The sequence below is a fragment of the Diabrotica undecimpunctata genome, chromosome 7 (genome assembly GCF_040954645.1).
Source record: "Diabrotica undecimpunctata isolate CICGRU chromosome 7, icDiaUnde3, whole genome shotgun sequence".
Lineage (NCBI taxonomy): Eukaryota > Metazoa > Arthropoda > Insecta > Coleoptera > Chrysomelidae > Diabrotica > Diabrotica undecimpunctata.
The window spans coordinates 78,338,073-78,360,531 of NC_092809.1; the positions used below are offsets into that span (position 1 = coordinate 78,338,073).

At 34.9% G+C, this 22,459-nt stretch overlaps 1 protein-coding gene across 3 annotated transcripts in view; it reads left to right on the top strand.

The window, feature by feature from the left end:
* LOC140445513 (ATP-binding cassette sub-family C member 4-like) overlaps positions 1-22,459 on the top strand; it is a 390,598-nt gene that overhangs the window by 351,324 nt on the left and 16,815 nt on the right. For all 3 annotated transcript variants that reach the window (XM_072537582.1, XM_072537583.1, XM_072537585.1), the window contains 9 exons: positions 3,900-4,122; positions 7,858-8,153; positions 11,091-11,423; positions 12,350-12,805; positions 14,918-15,067; positions 15,368-15,637; positions 15,779-16,126; positions 16,507-16,657; positions 21,776-22,006. In XM_072537582.1, coding sequence (XP_072393683.1) covers positions 3,900-4,122; positions 7,858-8,153; positions 11,091-11,423; positions 12,350-12,805; positions 14,918-15,067; positions 15,368-15,637; positions 15,779-16,126; positions 16,507-16,657; positions 21,776-22,006 — 2,458 coding nt within the window. The remainder of the gene's footprint in view (positions 1-3,899; positions 4,123-7,857; positions 8,154-11,090; positions 11,424-12,349; positions 12,806-14,917; positions 15,068-15,367; positions 15,638-15,778; positions 16,127-16,506; positions 16,658-21,775; positions 22,007-22,459) is intronic.

Sequence of the window (22,459 nt, forward strand, 5' to 3'; positions counted from 1 at the left end):
ACTACTACAAAGATAAACCGCAGAATTTGCACGACCAACAGATGCTATTTTTGGGTTCAATCTCCTCCTTAAATCCACAATTATATCGAGAAATACAAAAATAAAACTCTACAAAACAATAATACCCCCAGTTCTAACATATGGTTCAGATACCTGGACTCTAACAAAAAATAATGAAAACATGTTGGATGTTTCGAAAGAAAAATACTAAGGCGAATCTATGGAGCAGTGAATGACAATGGAGTGTGGAGAAGACGATACAACTTCGAACTTTATAGAATGTACCAAGAACCTGATATCGTAAAACATATTGATAGGACATCTGAAGTGGATAGAGCATGCAATGCGGATGAAATAAAATGACCCAGCTAGAAAAACGCCCCATGATAGACCCATTGGTCAGAGAAGAGGAAGACCCAGAACAAGGTTCCTTGATGACATCGATAAGGACATAAGAAATATGGGAATACGTGCTTGGCGGAGAAGGGCGATCGATAGGGACGACTGGAGAGAAATTCTTGAGGAAGCTAGGACCCACGCAGGATTGTAAATCCACAATGATGATAAGTAGGCAAATGGAGAGTCGAGGACATTATTGGTGAATATGAAATAAAAAATCGAAATTTGAGAGGCAACCGACTCATGCAGTTCTGTCAGGAAGAAAATGTATAGTTCAAATTAACCGCCCGTCATTTTCAAGATTAGTGCACCTCGGCAAATTAATTTTTTTTCTCTATAATAACCGCATTATGCCTATGCTTCAGATAATGTTAGAACCCGTATCGTCATCTATTAAAAATATTACAAAACATGAATTTTAATTTCCTTAAACGCCAGACGTGTCTATGCAGAGTTCAAAATGGCCGACCCATTGGGGGATGTTGATTCTTTTACCGATTTTCATGAAGAAGAAAAGGAGTATAAGCCCAGTGAAAGTGATAGTGAGACATCAGGTATGTACTTTGTATTAATCGTGATAAGACAAAATGATTTTTAATTATAAAAATGAAATAATATTTCTTTAAAAATCTGTATTATTAGGCTGTATATGTAGGTTCTTCTGGCTTGACGTTATCATGAATTTTTTGTAGTTAACAGATGGTTCACAAGTCTTTAATTTAATTATTAAAGTTAACTTTTGTATACCATTTTTTTATTTTATTTTATTTATTATAGTGACAACGACCATGTGACATCTGAAACATCGTCCAACACTCGACAGCGGAAGTCAAATCCCAAGTTGGCCAAAAAGTTTATAAGAAAACAAAAAGTTATGAACGATGAACATGTTTCAGCTAAAGGTAATAGTGTTCGTCCAAAAGTATGTAACCCAAGAAGTTGCTGTAGAAATTGCCATCTAAATTGCTCTGTTAAAAAAGTGAAAATCGTTAAAAGCTAGATTTCACTAGATTGGATGTCCAAATACGCTTTTCTTTCTGGTCAAATTACTGTTGTAGCTGCAAAAAGAAAATATACTAAGAAGGATATATTAAGAATACAGAAAAGAAGGATTTACAGATTACAAGATGCAAATGGAAATGACCACAAAGTATGTAAAGAATTTTTTAAAAAAGTCTTAGATGTTAGCGATAACAAAATAACAAATGCTTTAAAAAGAAAAGCATAGACGAGAACTTCCATTTCGGATAAACGTGGTAAACATGCACCACATAATAAGAGAAATAGAGATGATGCAAAGTATATGAATCACATTATTGTAGGCATCACACAAGTAAGAAATATTTGCCTCCAAATTTAAACATGGCCTTAATGTATAATGAATATCAAAAATCTTGTAAAGTTCTGAAAAAGAAACCATTGTCTCTTTTTGTCTTTAGAGATATTTTTAACTATGTATTCATTTAATCTATGGTTTCATATGCAACACAAGGACACATGTCAACAATGCGATTATTTTAAAACTCTGTTCAAAACATTCGGTTTCACTATATATGTTTTTTTTTTATTTTCAAAAAAGCCGCATCAACCGGCTTAGGTAACAAAAATTTATCAACTAAAAGAAAAATTACATTTTATGAAATAGGTTAATGTCCTTAAGATATTTGATCGTATTGGTTAAGTTACAGTTTAATATATTTTTAAGTAGACCTGGTTCTTCAGAAATGTTGTTGGTGCTTCGTTCATATGAGTAAAGTGGACAGTCCGTAAGTATGTGTTGGACTGTTTTTTGGCATCTACAGTATGAGCATTCTGGTGGTAACTGCTTCGTTAATAAGTGTTGATGGGTTAATGTTGTATGACCAATTCTTAGGCGATTTAAAACCACCTGTTCTCTTCTTTTTTCTGGAAGTTGGAGCCGGACACCGATAGAGGGTTTAATTACTTTAAAATTTGTGTTATTTGAATCCCAGCATCGCTGCCAAACTTCTGTACAGTATTGTTTGATATTAAGGTAGATATCTGTGACTGGAATTTGTTTGATAATATCGATGCTTTCATTTGAAGTTGCTTTAACCGCTAAGGCGTCGACCTTTTCATTACCTGAAATACCTATATGTGATGGTATCCAGAGGAAGTGAATGTTTACATTTTTGTTTTGTAAGTAATGAAGCATAGATTTTATGTTTTGGATGATTTTATGTGTTGGATAGACTTGTTTGATGCTTTGGAGTACAGATAATGAATCTGAGATAAACAGAAGACTAGTATCTGTATATTTTTGATAAAATGCAAGTGCTTTTAAAATTGCAATAGCTTCACCAGTAAATACGCTGCAAAAAGTAGGTATTCGTGTATTCGTATAGCATATTCGATATCATCTGTTAAAAAGGCTGCGGCACAGCCATTTTTGGTTTTTGATGCGTCGGTGAAAATCTTAACATAATTTTCATATTTTGATAGAATTTCTTTATATAATGTACGAACGAGGGTAAGATTTGTGGTATTCTTTGGGTAAGCTACTAGAGATGTATTAATAGTAGGAGTATTAATTGTCCAGGGGGGTTCAGTTGGGTATGTAGATAGCGAGTATGTCAACAAATTGGTATTATATCCACAATTCATTACAAGTTCTTTAAAGGTTAAATATCTTGATTGTCTGTTACTTTTGTGAGTGGTGACTATATATGGATTTAAGGCATCCTGCATGTATATTTGCTTTTTGTACTTGATCTCTCACTTCTTTGTCGATGTCTCCATAACTCGACAGAGTAATTCCAAGGTTTTTTTTGTATTTGCATTATTTATTTAATACGGATGCCATTGATTTCTATTTTACATCTGATTGGTTCTTTCCTGATTACTATTGTTTTAGTTTTCTCTGTTGAGATTGTTATATTAAATTCTTTTGATCTTATGTTAGATCTGTGGACTAGTCTTTGCCGACTATCTTCATCTTGGACTATCAATATTGCGTCGTCTGCGTAACAGATTATTTTTACTTCTTTGTTTCCCATTCTGTATTCTCTTTCGTTGAAATTGAAGAGTATAGGGCTCATTAAGTCCTCCTTTCTTATTCCGCTGCCTATGTTTATAGGTTCTGTAAGTTATCCATCTATTCTGACTTTCATTTTGTTTTGGTAGATATTTTCGATAGTTTTTATGATATCTGGGGAACTTCTCTTTATACAAAAGATGGATAACGTCTATATTTATATTTATATATGAATCATGTACAGCTCACATACTCTAAAGTTGCCGTTTTAGAAATGACGTATGACGTGTATGCGCATTATTACTGTCGATTTATGCATTGGGTAGGTAGGTATGCATCTAAGGGACTTACCGGCACCGTTAGTATCTTTGAACTTTTCAAATATCTGTGGCTAATAATTATAGAGGTTGATACGCTAAAACTGTAAAATAAAAAAGGAAATGTGTGGATATGTTAAAGAATTAATAAAAAATATTTGTCCATAATACTTATTCTTTTGTTTTAGGCGCTACGATTAAGTCACACAGCATTAGGAGACACTGCTTCTGGTAAAATAGTTAATTTATTATCAAATGATGTCAGCAGGTTTGACATAGTATCAATTTTTATTCACCACATGTGGGTAGCACCCACTTCGGCAATTTTTATTTTGTTCTTCATGTACAGAGAAGCTGGCTATGCAGCAATTCTGGGTATTGTGACGGTGTTCCTGGTCGTACCTTTGCAATGTAAGTTAAGTACTTTTTTTTCTTGCATACTTTTACTAAACTAGTATTTAGCAATATGTACTAATTTTTAAATTCTTTTTTTTTCCCGGACGATACATATTAATGCTGCTAAGAGAGCAAATAAATCAAACGCAGAGATTTTGAAGATAACAGAAGGTCGAAACTACAATAATAAATTAACATCCCACCTATAATACAGGAAATAATGGATATCATTAAAGCACTCAAGAGTAATAAAACCCTAGGTATCGACAACATATCAGCTTAAATTCTTAAAATTGGATAACACCCACTAATAGATTTCGTAAACTAATAACAGAAATGTGGAACACAAATGAAATTCCAGGAGACTAGAAAAAAAGTAATTAGATGGCCAATCCACAAGAAGGGAAACAAACTCAGCTGCAAAAACTAGAGTGGCATATCCTTACTCTGTGTGAGCTTTAAGATTTTTACATGGGTCATAAACAAGTGGCTGGAGGAACTCGTGGCTGAAAGACCTGAGGAGATGGTTTGATCGCTCATTCACACAAATCTTTCATGCAACCGTTTCCAAAGCCACAATTGCCTTTTGGATCGCCATCCTTCGAAATGAGACGGCGCAATAAGAAGAAAATAATCAGGAGCTTGAGCTAAAACAGGCAGATGGGCTGGCTCCGACTCTGCTTAATATTGGTATCGAATATGTGGTCAGAAAAAGTCTGTAAACCCAAAAAATGTATTGCTTAATAAATCTCAACTGATTGTGATTTACGCAGACGATGTAAACTTGATGGGTCACACCGCAAGGGAAATCACAGAACTTTACACAACTTGAAGTTGTGAAACAGCTCACATACCTGAGAGTAATACAGATAACTAAGGACGGCAGTGTGGAGGAGGAAATATGGAGAAGGATAATGCTTGTTAATAGGGCATACTTCTCTCTGTCGCAGGTGTTTGGATCCAAATACTCAACAATAACTAAACTTATAACAACCCAGGCCTAAATCTAGTATTTTCCCGTAGTTCCATCTTAATGATTTTATCCAGCTGTTATGACGAGGTCTTTATTTTGTAACAACTAACATTTAAGTTGATTTTAGCTATCTGAGAGTTTTTCAGAAGTAAATTAAATAGAATTTTATTAAAACCAAATTGAAACAAACTAAATAGTTTAAAAACTTTATGGAACAGAATACAAGAACTTTATAGTGAAGTAAGTTCAAAATATAAAAAACCATAATAATAATAATAATAATTAAATAATAATTGTTAAAGATCCTCAAGTCCAAAATGACAAATGCCGATATGGATGCCAAGCCCAAGAAACCATCCAACATCTTACCGGTGGCTGCCAGGCATTTGTCGGTACTGATTATAAAGAACGTCATGACTCAGTAGGAAAGATTATCCACCAAGAACTAGCTAACAAACTGGGACTTATCCAAACCGACCATCTTCCTTATTATCAATACGTCCCTGATAGAATGCTTGAAAATGACAACTACAAGCTATACTGGGACCGCACTGTGCTTACAGACCAACCAGTGGCCCATAATATACCCGATCTCATACTAGTTAATAAAATTACTAGGCAAACAACACTTATTGATGTGGCGATACCCAACACCAATAATTTACGTGTTAAATACAACGAAAAGATCGCCAAGTACAGAGATCTAGAAATACAAATCAGGAGACAATGAGAATGGAAAGTACCCAGACGATACCTATTATTCTTTCTACCACTGGAGTCATCCCGAAGAGCCTCCTAGAAAACATAAAAAAGCTGGGTCTAAATGAACATCTATATAAGATTATGCAGAAAGCTGTGTTACTTTCGACGTCCAGATGCGTACGAAAATTTTTGGGAGATACACCGACATACCAAGTCATCTAGGACTCGATAACATGGAAAGAGTCCCACCAGAGCTCAATCCTTTTGATACCGTAGGTATCTGGGATGAGTGAATTTTCCCCTTAGAGGGAGTGTGAGCCGTATGGCTAAATCTGGACAATAATAATAAGTCACCTAGGGCTCGATAACCCGGAAAGAGTCTCACCAAAGCTCAATCCTTTTGATACCGTAGGTATCTGGGATGAGTGAACTTTTCCCTTAGAATGAGTGTGAGCCCTATGGCTAAATCTGGATAATAATAATTATAGCATACACCATAACCAGGCATACATAAAAAAGGAGCCTTTTTACTGTCTTCATTGACTACAAGAAGGCCTTTGATTTGGTGCCGCATGAATGGCTTGTAGATATATTGAAAATATATAAAATCGATGATGATATAGTAACCTTTTTAAAGCATATAATGATGGAGTGGAAGACTAAAATTCACCTTCAAATGTCTGGTGAAAACAATATCGAAATTGAAGATATCCTAATTAACCATGGCCTTTTCCAAGGGTATTCTTCCAAAGTCCACTTTGGTTCTCAGCTACTGAACTCCACTGACTCAGGTTAAGCATCAAAAATAGTAATACTGTTGTGGCGAAGCTTATCATCTGTTGTATAAGAATGATTTGAAATTAATGGCTTCCACTCGAAACCATCTAGATCACAGGCTAAAACTGATCGAACTATTAGTCGATATCAGGAAAGATGTTTCCCGAGACAGAGGGTTTCCTGCTGGCCATTCAGGATCAGGTTATTCCAATTAAAAATTACCTGAAATATATTGTCAATGACCCTCAAGTCCAAAACGACAAATGCCGATATGTATACCAAGCTCAAGAAACCATCCAACATCTTAACGGGGGCTGCCAGACGTTTGTTGGTACTAATTATAAAGAACGCCATGACTCAATAGGAAAGATTATTCACCAGGAATTAGCCCACAAACTGGGACTTCTCCAAACCGACTATCTTTCAGAATCTTGACAGAACGCTTGAAAACATCAAGTTTAAGCTATACTGCGACCGTACTGTGCTCACAGACCAAACAGTGGTGGTTAAATACAACTGTGAAAATGTTTGGGAGATACTGCAACGTACCAAGTCACCTAGGGCTCGATAACACGGAAAGAGCCCCACCAGAGCTCAATCCTTTTAACGTAGTCAGGTAGGTATCTGGTATGAGTTAATTTTTCCCTTAGAGGAACTGTGAGCCGTATGGCGAAATCTGAGATATTGAGATGGATATTGATACCCAGCTGCGACAATCGTTTGTGGAGAATAAGATTCCACCATGTATATACAACGTTCTATAGCAAATTATGTAAAAAGGCAGATTGCGTAAGCAGGTCACCTTATAAGAATGAATAATAATAGAACATCTTGTAGAACGCTTGGTTGGACTTTGGCCAGTAGGAAGGCCAAGGAAGAGATAGATAGACGAAGTGAGCACCGATGCTAGAGAGATACTAAGGGTGAATAACTGTAGAAGAGTAGCCGAGGAAACAGATGCTTGAAGGCGGATGCTGGAAAAGATCCGTGACCGAATTGGGCTGTAGCGCCATTGGAGAGAGAGAGATACATTTAAATGTAACTGTTTTTTGGAGAAAGTTTAGAAGAAAGAAATTATAATCTTTTGATAATGATAATGTTTCATGCTGATTATCGTTTTTATAATATAAACCTTATGTAGATGAGGATTAGGTGGCACTAATATTTTTGTCGCTAACAGGGTTCCTACAATTTATCTTAACATATATATTCTAATTAAAGATTATCCATCTAAAATAAAAAATGTACACAAAGAGTTATATTATGAACTAATAAATAATCAAATGTCGTTTTTTTAGCATACACTGGTCGACTTTCTGCAATTTATAGAAAACAAACTGCTCTAAGAACGGACGAGAGAGTCCGATTGATGGATGAGGTTATATCTGGTGTCCAAGTAATCAAGATGTACGCATGGGAAAAGCCGTTCAAACATTTGATTAAATTAGCGAGGAAAGCTGAACTAAAAATTGTAACAAAGTCATCGTATGTAAGAGCTTTGTTTATGACTTTCAACTTATTTACAACTAGAGCTGCTTTATTTGCTACATTATTGACCATGGTATTGACTGACCAACAAATCACAGCTACCAAGGCAGGTACTTTTAATTATAAATTGCTTTAATAATAAATTATATTCTACACCAAAACTATCATACATATTGGTAATTTTACTTACAAATAAGAGGTGTAACGTACACTATTATATACTGATGGCCAAAAAATGCAACGCCTAGAAAGACCTATATTTTTTTAAATATTTATTTATGGAAGTATACATTATAATATTCTTATTATTTGATAACATTAAAAACAAATTTGCGACGTCATTTTTGTCAAAATATTAATCATGAGTGGCCCCTCTTTAATTTTCTGTACACTTAGTTACTCTGTGGGGCATTGATCGAATTAAATGGTCTATATAATATTGCGGAATACTCATCCAGATTCTTTTTATGACATGCCACAGGTCTCCTAAGTTTGCTGGAGGACGGGGCAATCGATTTAGGTCTCCACCTACCATATCCCAAACATTTTCGATGGGGAACAAATCAGCTGATCTTGATGGCTACTCCAAAGTCTCTATACGAGATTCTTGTATGAACTCCATGGTTTCACAGGAAGTATGAGGTCTTGCTTTATCTTGTTGAAACATCGCATTTGAAATTGTTTTGTAGGTAGAGATGTAAAACCGGTTGCAGTACTTCACCAATATATAAAATAGATTATATAAAATGATGGCGTATAAATAAAGTTGGGTCGGTGTTTTCCTGGTACAAATAGGCTTGACTTAAATAGCGCCACAAAGTAAGTCAGGTCTGTCATAACTCTTTTTCAAATAAAATCGCAGACAAAGATAAAAGACAAAGATAAAAGCCCTTTATTATTTGCGATGTTGCCAATAGTAACAAATTTCTCGCGTCGAAAAATATTCCTTTGTACATAATCAGAATCTATTGAGACCTAGAGAGTAGTTTGGTATGCAAAAATACAGTGGAATTTGGTTATAGCTTCATTGAAGGGTCCAGTAAAAAATGACGCTATATCAGAGTGACGTTATAAAAGAAGTAAAAGAAAATTAAATTTTGACGAGGCAAAATTTTATTACAGCATTATTTATTATTACAGTTGCATTTAGGATAAAAAAAATTAAGAAATAAAACAAATCATGTACATGAAACTTACATTTTTTATGAAAAAGTTCTTTAATGCTGAAAATCTCTGCACAACCCTTAATAATCTGAACTGCTTCTTTAGTAGTTGTGGATGTCTCCGTGAACTGGTAAAACCTGGATATGGTCTCAGCAACTCTCATTGCTTCTTGGATTGTAGCACAATCAACGCCGTCTTCTTCATCTTCTTCATCAACATCCATTTACACATTTTGCACTTGTTTCATAATTTTTGTATCACTTAAAACTTGAAATGTTTCTACCTGATCCTCTACTGAAATGTAGGAGTCAAGATCAGTTCCAAACTCTCTCTGGTTTACATTAAATTTTTGTATCCACTCTGACAAAGTCGTCATCCTCGTCAACATCCTGAATATTGGGAGAAACTACAGTCAATTTAGCTTGACGAAATCACTTACGAATTGTCACTGACGTCAAGTATGGTAATGTTCACGAGTTCCCCATTGTCCATACAAAAAATTATCCTTTTCGAAAGCTGCTTCCGATAATGGCACTTTAAACTTATTACTCCTTGGTCCATAGGCTGCCAGACACTCGTGCAGTTGGCTGATAAGAAAACTATATTGATATTGGTCAAACTAAGCTTGGGATGGGCTGCATAGTTGTCAACAAAGAGAAGAACTTTTCTTTTTTTTGAAGAGAGTTTCTTCTCCCACTTTCCCAATTCTTCTTCAAAAATAGCAGAAGTCATCCACGCTTTTTTATTGGCTGTGTAATTTACCAGTGTTTTTATGTTTTTGAAACATCTAGGATCTAAACTTTTCCCAATAACCAAAAGCTTTCTTTTCTCTGTACCTGTCATATTTACACAAACGAAAGACGTGACTCTTTGTTTTGAAAATTTGTCACCGACACATTTTTGATTTTTGAAATTTAAAGTTTTGTGTGGCGTAAATTTGTAAAAGACACCAGTTTCATTGATATTGAAGATATCTTTATCCTTGTATTGTTGCCTTAGTTGTGGCCATGAGTTTTTTAACTAATCATCTGTCACGTTCTCGTCCACATTTTGCCTCTTCAACAATTTTCGCGAAGATTGAGTGCCGGGCTTTAAACCGATCTATCCAGTCGTTAGAGCATGTGAAATCTTCACCAAACAGTTTTTCGAACTCTATGTAGCTTTCTCCTTTAAAAGTGGCCCGGACACAGGAATATCAGAACTGCGGCACTGCTTGAACCATTTGAGTAGAGCTGGATCTTATAACGTTATAACACAAACTTTATCTTTAATATGCAAAGCCTTCCTTTTAGTACTACAACTTGCCATATTAAAAAGTAAAAAGTTAATTACTAAATTAAAATCTAAAACAAAACGAGCCGAACACAATTTCGCGGTACCGAAAATTTCTTAAACTGACTGTTCTTAAACAGAAAATTTGACTGTTAGGATGGCAGTGATAAGTGAGAAATCATAGAACTGTCAAGGTCACATAACTGTACACAGAAGGGATAATCGGGCTTTCTCACATTCTTGGAAGGAACAATGACGCAAAGCACTTTATTCTTCATAAAATAAAAAACGACAACCAACTGTAAAATTTTATTACGCTATAGACGATTACAGACGATTATATTATATGTGCTTACTTTATTTTTAGCCAATAAAACCGGGTTTCTAATAATGTCATCGAATAGTTTTTGGCCGAACCTATTAAAAATTGACGTTACAACCGAGATGACGTAACTACCGAGGCCGTAATATACAAGTTCCATTGTAGATGGTTTAGTGTGCTCGATGTCAAGATGGGAAATGTTTTAATATTGTTTCGATATTTTGCCATTATACTGACCTAATACTAGTAGCAAAAAGAAGCCACTATATATTTTGATTGTTCTAGGTATTCGTCTTCATGTCCTACTTCAATATACTTTCTCAAACGATGTCTGCCATGTTTGTTAGAGGTATAGCGGAAATTGCAGAACTAATGGTAGCAATCAAGAGAGTCCAGGAGTTCATGTTAAATGAGGAATTTCGTCCAGTGGTAAAACACCAAAACAATAACGACAAAATATTCTTCAACAAAACCCTTATTAGCTTAAAAGACTTGACTGTTAAATGGAATTTAGCCACCAAAGATGACGCTCTAAAGAAAATAAATTTGGATGTTAATGAGGGGAAGTTGATTGGTATCATTGGAACAGTCGGAAGCGGAAAAAGTTCGCTGTTACAGGTAATTCCTTTTGCTATCCTCAAAGTGTTAATTTCGACATTTCTTTGCCAGATTATGTATCCGTTTTGTTTTTTATTTTGATCGCTCTACGTACGTCTCATACATTATTCATAATAATATAATTAAAAAACGTAATTCATAATAATACAATTAATTACAAAACTTCTAGTGTACCTAATTGGTATATCTAATTATTAAAATAATGAAAATATCCAAAAGGATTACAATTATTGTCAAAATGTATTAAAAACAACAAGAGTCAAAATAAAAAGCACGTACACAGTGGTGTATACAAACTTAAATGTGGCGACTGCCCAAAAACTTACATCGGTCAAACTGGTAGAACTTTTAACAAACGTATAGCAGAACATAAAACGGCTTTCAATAATAGAAAAACATATTCTACATACGCACTTTACCTTCTAGATCGTAATCATTCTTTTAATGACGAACTTCAAATTCTTCAAATCCAAAATAAGTGCCTTAAGCTATCTTTATTAGAATCTATGGATATAAACAACATTAAAATATATAGACATAATTCTGAATGACCAACTTGAAACAAACAGTTCTCCCCTCCTCAACTTATTCAGTTAACGACTATAAAGTGTAATACATATCAAAAATAGATCACTTGAGAAAGGCACTCTGCCGAAACTGCTGTAGTGATAAGATATTGTAATAAATTTTGTGGAAGTTTAAAAAACAAAATTTTCAATGTTTTATTGTTATAAATCGAATTCAAGTATATTACGTATATTACGAAATATCCGACGCTTATTGCGTAATAAAATTGAGTTTGATGTTAAACGGGATAACTTTTGCATACAATGAGTCACGCCAGGCCATTCTTGACCAAAGCGTTGGACGTTAGACGTCGAAACTCCGTTGTATCGGTTTATTTATGTGTTTTTGTTTTGTTTTAGACGATTTTAGGAGAGCTCGAGGTGATTTACGGCAGTATTGAAGTTAACGGCACTGTTTCTTACGCCTCCCAAGAAGCGTGGGTATTTGCAGCTACCATTCGACAGAACATAGTGTTTGGTGGCAAATATGACAAACAACGATACAATCAAGTGGTCAAAGCATGTGCGCTAGAAAAGGATTTTAAACAATTTGACAACGGAGACCTCACCATCGTAGGAGAGCGGGGAGCGTCTTTGAGTGGAGGGCAAAAAGCTAGGATCAATTTGGCGAGGGCTTTGTACCGGGAGGCTGATATATATTTGTTAGATGATCCATTGTCTGCTGTGGATATTCACGTTTCAAAGCACCTTTATGATGAATGTATTAATGGGTATTTAGGTAATAAAACTAGAGTATTAGTTACCCATCAAGTTCATCACTTAAAAGACGCTGATCATATTGTTATATTGAATAACGTAAGTAAATTTTAAATCTTTCTAATTGTCTCCTCATTTTCCTATTCACTCATCAGAAGAAATTTAATCACAGCTTTTTTGTGCCGGGCAATTTGATTAACCCAGTTTAAGAGATTTGCACACCCCTTAAAATGACATTCGGGTGTTACAATTCATTGGAGCAAGGTATATTCATTCGTGTTATCAGGACAACTTTACCGTGCTCCAATGCTCCAGGCCATCCCTTCCCCTCTACAGTACCCTGATGCTCGATAGAAGCTCATTATCAGCCAAATGCGTTTCGCGTGGAAGTCCTGGGTACAACAACTCCAACACGATATCCTAACCCGATCAATGCAGGCTAGCGTATTTCCTGGTTTCTCTAGTGACGTATCATCGAACTGAATTTTCAACAAGCTGGGCTGCGCACAGTTCGGCGACTGGGTAGATTTGTCGCTTCTCTGAGGATGTTATTGTGAGCTGATTGTATTTTCTTTCTATTTGAATTGCTTATGCATCCCCATGCGCGAGATGCGTATGTGATTATTGGAAGTTTGATGCTGTTTATCAGTCTTATTTTCGTCTTTATGTGCAATTTGCTTCTTCTACCTGTGAGTCTTCTTATTGCTGCTCTGGCTGTTGCTGTTTTCTGGATGGTTGTGTCCACTTGTTGCGTGAATGTTAAGTCTTGGTCCATAATGACTCCTAGGTGTTTCGTTTCTCTTTTACATTTAATGGGATTATCTTGCACTAACAGCTGTTCCTGGGGGTTTCTCTTTTATTGTTGAATATGATTGCTTGTGGCTTTTCTGAATTGATTGCTATTTTCAATTGAATACACCATTCTTCAATGTTATCCAATGCTGTCTGTAGATGGCTGACCGCTACTTCTAAGTTTCTGTGCTTGACCGCAATCGCTGTGTCGTCTGCATAAACGCTGAGTAGGGTTCCTGGTATTCTTGGAACATCTGCGGTGTATAGTTTGTACAAAAGGGGTGACAGGACTGCTCCCTATGGCACTCCAGCCTCCGGATCTCCGTGTTCGGATAGTACTTGTCCTATTTGAACCCTGAAGCTTTGGTTGCTCAAGTACGAAGAGATCAGATCATGGCCTCACTGTATCCGTAACCTCTCATTTTGTATATTAGGCCTTTATGCCAGACTCTGTCGAAGGTTTTATCCAGAAACGCTTTACCTGTGTACTGTTTGTGTTATATCTCGCTGTTATGTATTCTGTCAGTCTAAGTACTTGTAATTCGCTGGAGTATTCCGCTTTAAATCCGAACTGAGCGTCTGGGATTAGTCCTATTTCGTATATTTCAGCTTGTAGTCTGCTTAGTATTACTCTTCCTACGATCTTGCTAACTGCTGGCAGTAAGTTTATCGCCCTGTAGTTTCGTGGAAACATGGTATTCTTTTCTAGCTTTTCCTGTATTCCATATCAGCTGTCCCTTACCCTAAGAAAATATTGTGGCGGTATTATGTCGAATCTTTCCATTTAGTTTAAATCCATTAAATTTAATGATTTGGTTTCAACTGGGAGAGGCAAATAGCACAAGTTTTATCGATAATTGCATTCTGGTACTCATTTACGAAGGAAACCATACAATAACAGATGTCGATTTGTCGATAAACTGCTGGTGTAGAATTTTAAAAAGTAGTTGCATAAAAATTTTTTTAACGATTTTTGGCAGTGTGTTAACACCTAAACCGAGAAACTAGAAGAAGGATTTACCAACTCTTTGATGTTTTCAAGTTGTTTACTTTTGTAACCTTCTGTGACTGGTGCTCGTTTTCTGTGCACCTGTAGGGTGCGTGTAGATTTTTTTTATTTTAAAATATTTATAATTTTCTGGAAATAGTTTGCTGTAAATCGTTTTCTGTAAAATTTGCTGATCTCAAATAGAGCTCTTCCAGCTCTCGGTATATGAACTATGGCACATACAAAATATATCTATTGTATATTCATTTCTTGGACTTTCAACCCTATATCCATCTTATCGATACCTAATATAGTTTAGCCGTCCAACGGCTTCATAACATTCCTCTTGATCTGGAACCATCCTCCTTCTCTTCTCTTCATGATGTTCTTTTGTTGTGAGATGTGACCAAAGTATCTCATTTTATTTTTAGGGAACTATAGAAAATGAAGGCAGTTTTGAAGATCTTTCGGTTAGTGATAATTTATATGCCAAATTGCTGACATCCGAAATTGAACTTACAGATGAAGAAAAACAGAAACAGACGGACGTAGCTAAAATTAGTAGGAAAATATCAATCAGGGTAAATACATCTTTGTTTTATTTTAAAAAATTGTGGTTTGTAATGGAAAAAAAATTGAAATTCTTCAAACTAGGATACATATTTTGTTGTTTGATGAGAAAGTAAACAATATTGTTTTTAGAATGAAGAAAATTATTACTTATATTATATTAAGAAACGTTAGAAAATTACTAAACATATTAATAGTACATTTAATTTATTGTTATATAAATACACGCTTTTTTAAGAAGTAAATTCAAACGTATTGTGTTTATTTTTAATTTGCAAATACTTATTTATGATTGGTTTTCCTTCTTATAGAGATCACGAACGTCGTTAGTCAGCGCCGCTAGTGAGCTTAGTCTCACCGATGCTATTTTACAAGAAGCTGCTGGAGATGATGATGATGAAGAACAAGAAATAAAACTGAAAGATTTACAGGAAGATTCCTCGAAGGGTAAAGTGAAAGAATCACTGTTCTGGAGCTATTTAATTCACGGAGGCAATATATTCTTCGTGGCATTCGTTCTTCTCTTGTATATTCTTTCTCAAGTGGCGGCCAGTGGTGTAGACTATTTCGTCAGCATTTGGGTAAGTATTTGTTAAAAATAACATTAACACAAATATTAGGTAAACATAGAAGTTCCTTTAATTTATTAATAATTTTTTTGGATTTTTTCATTGTGTTCTGTAATTACGTATTTAAATATTTCAATAATGTATATTTTTTAGGTAAATATAGAAGAGTTTAGAAACCAAACATTATATAGAACGAGTGCAAACAAAACAGAAGAAGTCAGTATTAGGTCTACCGTAGAATGGTCAACGGAAACATGTATTTACATATACGCTGGAGGATTAATCACTCTCTTCGTGGTAGCATTCGCTAGATCGATGCTATTTTACAAGCTAGCTATGTGGAGTTCTCAAAAATTACATGATGTCATGTTCAATAGTGTCATAGCGGCTACTATGAGATTTTTCGATACGAATCCCAGTGGAAGAATTTTAAATAGGTTCTCGAAAGATATAGGAGCTATAGATGAATGGTTGCCTAAAGCTATCTTAGATGCTTCGCAGGTATATCTTAATTTTACACAAAAATGTTACACACAGTTTTAAAACTTGAAACTTGCAAAAATTCACGCTGTGATATGCATTGCTTTATTTTATCAGGTAATAAATAATATGGTACTTACTTTTTATTTATATTTGCAGATGATGGTTGGATCATTGATATTAGTTGCAATAGTAAACCCATATTTCCTCATATTAGTTTTCTTCATGAGAATTTTTTTATTATCAATGAGACATGTGTATGTGTATATCTTAATTTTACACAAAAATGTTACACAAAGTTTTAAAACATGAAATTTGAAAAAATTCACGCTGTGATATGCATTGCTTTATTTTATCAGGTAATAAACAATATGGTACTTACTTTTTATTTATATTTGCAGATGATTCTAATGATGGTTGGATCATTGATATTAGTTGCAATAGTAAACCCATATTTCCTCATATTAGTTTTCTTCATGGGAATTTTCTTCTTATCAATGAGACATGTGTACCTGAAATCATCGAAAAATATCAAAAGACTGGAAGGAATAAGTAAGTAAAGAAATATTTACAATTTGGTATTTTTGTATTTCTTTCTCTTTCTCTCTCTTTCTCTCTCTTTCTCTCTCTTTCTCTCTCTCTTTCTCTCTCTCTCTCTCTCTAACGGAGCGCAGAAACCTTAATTACCACAAAAACATCATCCAGAAAATTGAGGACACAATGTAAAATGAAAAGATCAATTATTGGAATAACCTTGAGAAATAGACAAGAGAGACGAACCAGAGTGCTTCTATGCCTACGGAATGTCCCAGATTTTGACCTACCGTCGAAGTAATCAAATACACCCTCCACCACCCTCAAACCGCACACGCTCGCATGGTAGGTTATTGACCAATATTCCGCATTAGTTTTCAGAATAAAGAAGTAAGGTACTCATCTATGGCAGTTCGGAATTTTGGTAGCAATCAGATAAAGCGAACAATGGGAGGTGCTTAGAATTCCCGAATAATGTTATACTACTACGGACGACGACCATTACGTATGCCAATACAATATATTATACTTACCAGAAATTTCATTGTGGACAAAATCAAGGTATCGTGGATCATGGACAAAGAAAGTATTGACAATACCTGGAAAAATTACATACGAAATTTATTTTTTGATGAGAGGGAGAACCAGTCCCCAATACCTACGGAAACAGGACCACCTATAGTAGTGGCAGAAATAAGAGCAGCCATAATATCACTAAAAGAAGGGAGAGCTCCTAGACAAGACGGAGTACAGTCTGAATTTCTTAAACTTCTTGATTATGAATCTTTAAGATTACTATTTAAAATCTTCAATAATATCTATGACACAGGCAATATTCCAAAAGATTGGCTCGTTTCAGAATTTATTACGTTACCAAAGAAACAAGGAGCGAAAAAGTGCGGAGAATATAGGCTAATAAGTCTAATGAGCCATACACTAAAACTTTTTCTTAAAATTATACATCGCAGAATATACAAGCTATGCGAAGAGAGAATACAAGACACACAGTTTGGATTCATGAAAGGCGTAGGTAGGAGAGATGCACTGTTTAGTCTACAGGTATTATTCCAAAGATGCAGAGATATGACTTGCGATATCTACACCTGCTTTGTGGACAACAAAAAGCATTTGACACAGTTCAACACCAAAAAATGATGGATGTTCTAACAAAAGCTCAAATAAATGATAACGGCGTATAATACAAAATTTATACTGAAACCAATTAGCCACAATAAGAACAAATCTTAGACAAGGATGTATACTTTCACGTATATTATTCAACCTATATTCAGAGGATATATTTATTGAAGCCTTGGAAAATTGCGAACATGAAATCCTTTTAAACTGAGAACTCCTAAACAATATCCGCTATGCATATGATACCGTTATTTTTACAGACCGTTTAAACAGATTAAAGCAACTAATAAACAAAGTAAATGAAGTAAGTGAAAGATTACGAGTACAAGTAAACATATCAAAAACTAAATTTATGGTCATCAGCAAACATAAAATGAGACGTGTAACTGCTTATCAAGAATACACGTCCAGTGGACCGAGTAAAACAGTTTACCTATCTTGGAACAATAGTAAACGAACAATGGGATCACCTACAAGAAGTAAAATGTCGAATACAGAAAGCTATGAGTGCATTAAACAACATGGCCAAACTCTTTAAAAGCCATAACCTTTAATCTGGAGATAAAAGTAAGGCTCCTACGATGTTCTCGATATTATACTACGGAGTTGAATCATGGATACTCACTGAAGGAGAAAATGGAATTTTTGAAAGAAAATGGAATGGAATGGAGAAAAAACTTGAAGCCTTTGAGATGTGGCTATACAGAAAAATACTGAGGATATCATTTACGGACAAGATAACCAACGAGACTGTATTACGAAGAATGGGTGGGAAAGAAAGAGAAGTGATGTATACGATTAAAAGGAGAAAGTTAGAATATCTTGGACACATAATGAGAAACGGCACTAAATGCAGATTACTGAAAATAATCCTTCAAGGCAAAGTATTCAGAAAGCGAGGAATTTGGAGAAGAAGAATATCATGGTTAAAAAACCTAAGGAAATGGTTCTCCACGACAACAACTAATCTATTTAAAGCATCAGTTCATAAAATAATTATAGCCAGAATGATCGCCAATATTCGAAACGAATAGGCACCAAAAGAAGAAGACGAAATTTCATCACAAGAAAAAGTGTAGAATTCCAAGAAAATCTCCTTCATATATAGAGGAATGTCATTTTTAACAAGTTCAATACCAATTGAGCATTGGGCCCAATTGTAACGTGTGTTGCGGCTAGTGTGGATTCCATTGATAAGGTCTAAAGAGTTTTTTTCTTCTTTGTATGTTAGGCCTTAAGGCCCTTTGTTTCATGTCTGATTTGGTAGAGTTTGTGATGTTGACTACCAGATATCTCTGCATCTTTTAGGGGGTCTACCTTGTGGTATTTTACCTTCTGGTTTTCCAGTTACATTCCATTCTCATCTTCTTTGGCGCCCCCATCTGACGATATCACATACTTTGCACATATCTCTGATTTGTATATTAGGGATTCTGTCTCGTTAAAGTTTTACCTGCTATCACCCTCAGTGATTTTATTTATGTTGTTCATAAGATTTTCTTTGTAATTTTTGTTTTTGCTCTTGTTTCTATAGCATAGATTAATATAGGTGGTCACAAGTCTTATTTAGTGTTTTTCCTTCTGTCCTCATGTTCTTATTTCTCCATATCACGTCTCATAGGCATCTTGTCACGTACGCTGCTTTATTAGCTTGTATGCGGGTTTCTTCGGAGATGTTTTCATAATACGATATTTGCGTTCCCAGATAGTTGAATTTGAACTTGTTCTATTATTTCTTTGTTTATTACAATTTTGCATGTCACTGGCTACCTAGCAATAACGAGGGACTTTGTTTTTAGTGCTAATATTTTCAGTTATAGGTTATCTTCATTATTTGTTATTATTACTGTGTCATCTGCGTAGCATAGAATCTTTATTGCTCTGTTGCTCATTTTTACTCACTTACTTTTTCTAGTAGTTTGTCCATTATCAAGTTGAACAATAACGGGCTCAAGCTATCACCCTGTCTTAGACCTAATTGAAAGTTGACTCCCTCTGTTAGTTCGGTTCCTATTTTTATTCTTGTTTTGTGATCAGAGTTAATATCCTTTATTATCTCTGTTGTAGTGGCTGTTATAGTCTCTCTGTGTAATACAATCGAAGGATTTAGTGAGGTCGATAAAACATATGAATGCAGTTGTATTAAATTCTACTGCTTTCTCTTCTATTTGTCTTATTATGAATATGGCATCGACAGTTACACCGAAACCCTTGTTGCTGTTCGCATATTTTATACTTTTCAATTATTTTCTCAGCAAGTATCTTAGTCAATAATTTCATACTGGTTTCAAGCAACGTAATAGTTCGATAGTTAGTTGGGTCATTTTTGTTCACTTTTTTGTGTATAGGGAACGTTATACTTGATTTCCATTCCTTTGGTATGTATTTTTTATTTCAAGAATCTTTTGGAATAATTTCATATTTTAATGCTCTTCCTTTATATTTTAGTAGTTCATTCATAATCGTATCCTGACCTGGACTTTTCGGTTTTTTAATCTTCTTATATTCTTTATCACCTCTTCTTTCGTATTGTTACCAGCTTCTTCTTGCCTCGTTATATTATATCAAGGAAGAAATAGTCAAACTTCTAAATTAGGAAAGTAAAGAAAAAAGGTAAGAAAGTGAACAAACCCAGAAAATCCTTCTAGATACACAAAATATGCGGAGAAGTGTGTTCAAAACGTGCGTAGCATATATGAGAACGAATTAAATAAGCTAATATATTGTAATATACTATATACACACAACGGAAAAGTCTAAGGATATTTTAATAATTTGACAATACCAATGACAGAAATTTCATGACCATAAAATTTGCTTGTACTATAATTGTTGATACAGACACTCACTTCTTATCAAAAAAAAAAAATGTAAAACTGATAGTAATACGTGTTTTAGAATGTTTTTTATAAGGGACAAAACAATCGACATTTTTATGTTTTGTTTATTTTTAATTTTAGTCACTTTAGACCATTCTTGCTTAATAGGTGAGTTAAAGATATTGTCTTTTTACCATGCCACTACAACATTTAACGTTGGATGAGATGAATAGAGCCGTGGGCCTCCTTCAAGCTGGTATGCGACAAACTCGAGTTGCTGACCAGCTGGGTATCTCCCAAAGCGTCGTAAGTCGTTTGTGGCGTCGGTTTAAAGACACTGGGAGCCCAGTCGAGCAACATCCAGGACGTGGTCGCTCTACAACCGTCGCTCAAGACCGATATTTAATTTAAAATGCCAGAAGGCAGTCAACAATCACAGCACCACATCTTCAAGAAGTGTATGCATACAGAGGTGGTACATTAATATTATGGGGCGGAATCATGATTGACGGAAGAACTGACCTCATTTATGCACGTGGCTTTCTCAGAAGTCAGCAATATTTGGACACTATTCTTGAACCTTTTGTGCGCCCGTTTGCTACTGCTGTTGGAGAAAATTTTTACTTTATGCATGATAACGCTCGACCACATGTTGCGCATATTACACCAAACTGGTTGCATAACGAGGGTATTGATGTATTGCCGTGGCCAGCATAATCTCCGGACTTGAATCCCATTGAGCATGTATGGGACATGCTCCAACGAAGAATTACTCCACATATGGGCAATATCTACAATGAGTTTCAATTAAAAGAGCTTCCGAGTGAACAATGGACACAACTACCTCAAGCAGATATTAACAATGTGATTCGGAGCATAAACAGTAGATGTAGAGCTGTGATAAACCAACGTGGTGGCCATACTTTATTTGAAGTTTATATTTCGCATTTTTGACATTTTATGGTGGTATGTGAAACATGGGTGATTTGCAATATATTTTTTTTTGCTCCAATTATCTGTTTTTTTTTTCAATTTATGGTTTTTGACATATTAAACAACAATTTAAACTGCAAATTTTGTATTACTTTTTTTAAGTTGATTACAGATAAACAAAATACGTCTATTTATAATCCCTAGACTTTTGCGTTGTGTGTATTTTTTATTTTAATTTTCTTTTTAGTGAGAAGTCCTGTATTTACCCACTTAAATGCTACTCTCCAAGGATTAACAACGATTAGATCATTTGGTGCTCAACCCATTCTAATGAACGAATTCGACAAGCATCAAGATTCCCATACCAGTGCCTGGTTCATGTATATTGCTGCAAGTTCGGCATTTGGATTCTACTTGGACATTATATGTTTCATATTCATAGCCATTATTACATTTTATTTACTTAATTTTGGAGAAGGTAAGGATATACGTACTTTTTACAACTTAATAATAAGTTTTATTGAGCTTCATCGCTTAATACTTAGGTTATACGGAAATATAAGGAAAGAGACAACCTTCATCCTGATCAGATCACGTATATAATTTTACCACTGTTCACAACTTTATTCCAGGTCTCCAAAGATGTGACAGTTTGAGGATAAGTTAGGTTTAATATCAGTGACTGACTGCAATCATATATAGCCAATACGTCTGTATTTGTATTGTATTGTCTGAAAAGCTTTGCTTTGTTGGCTATTCTTTCTATATTCGTTCCATACAAGCCGTTTATCTAGTATTACTTCTATATAATTTACCTCATTTGTCTCTTTCGCAGTTTTCCCAAGCACAGCGGGCGTGCAAATGCTATTTAGATTCCGTATCCTTATGATACTAACTACTACACTACTACTGTTGTATTAGGATGGGCAGT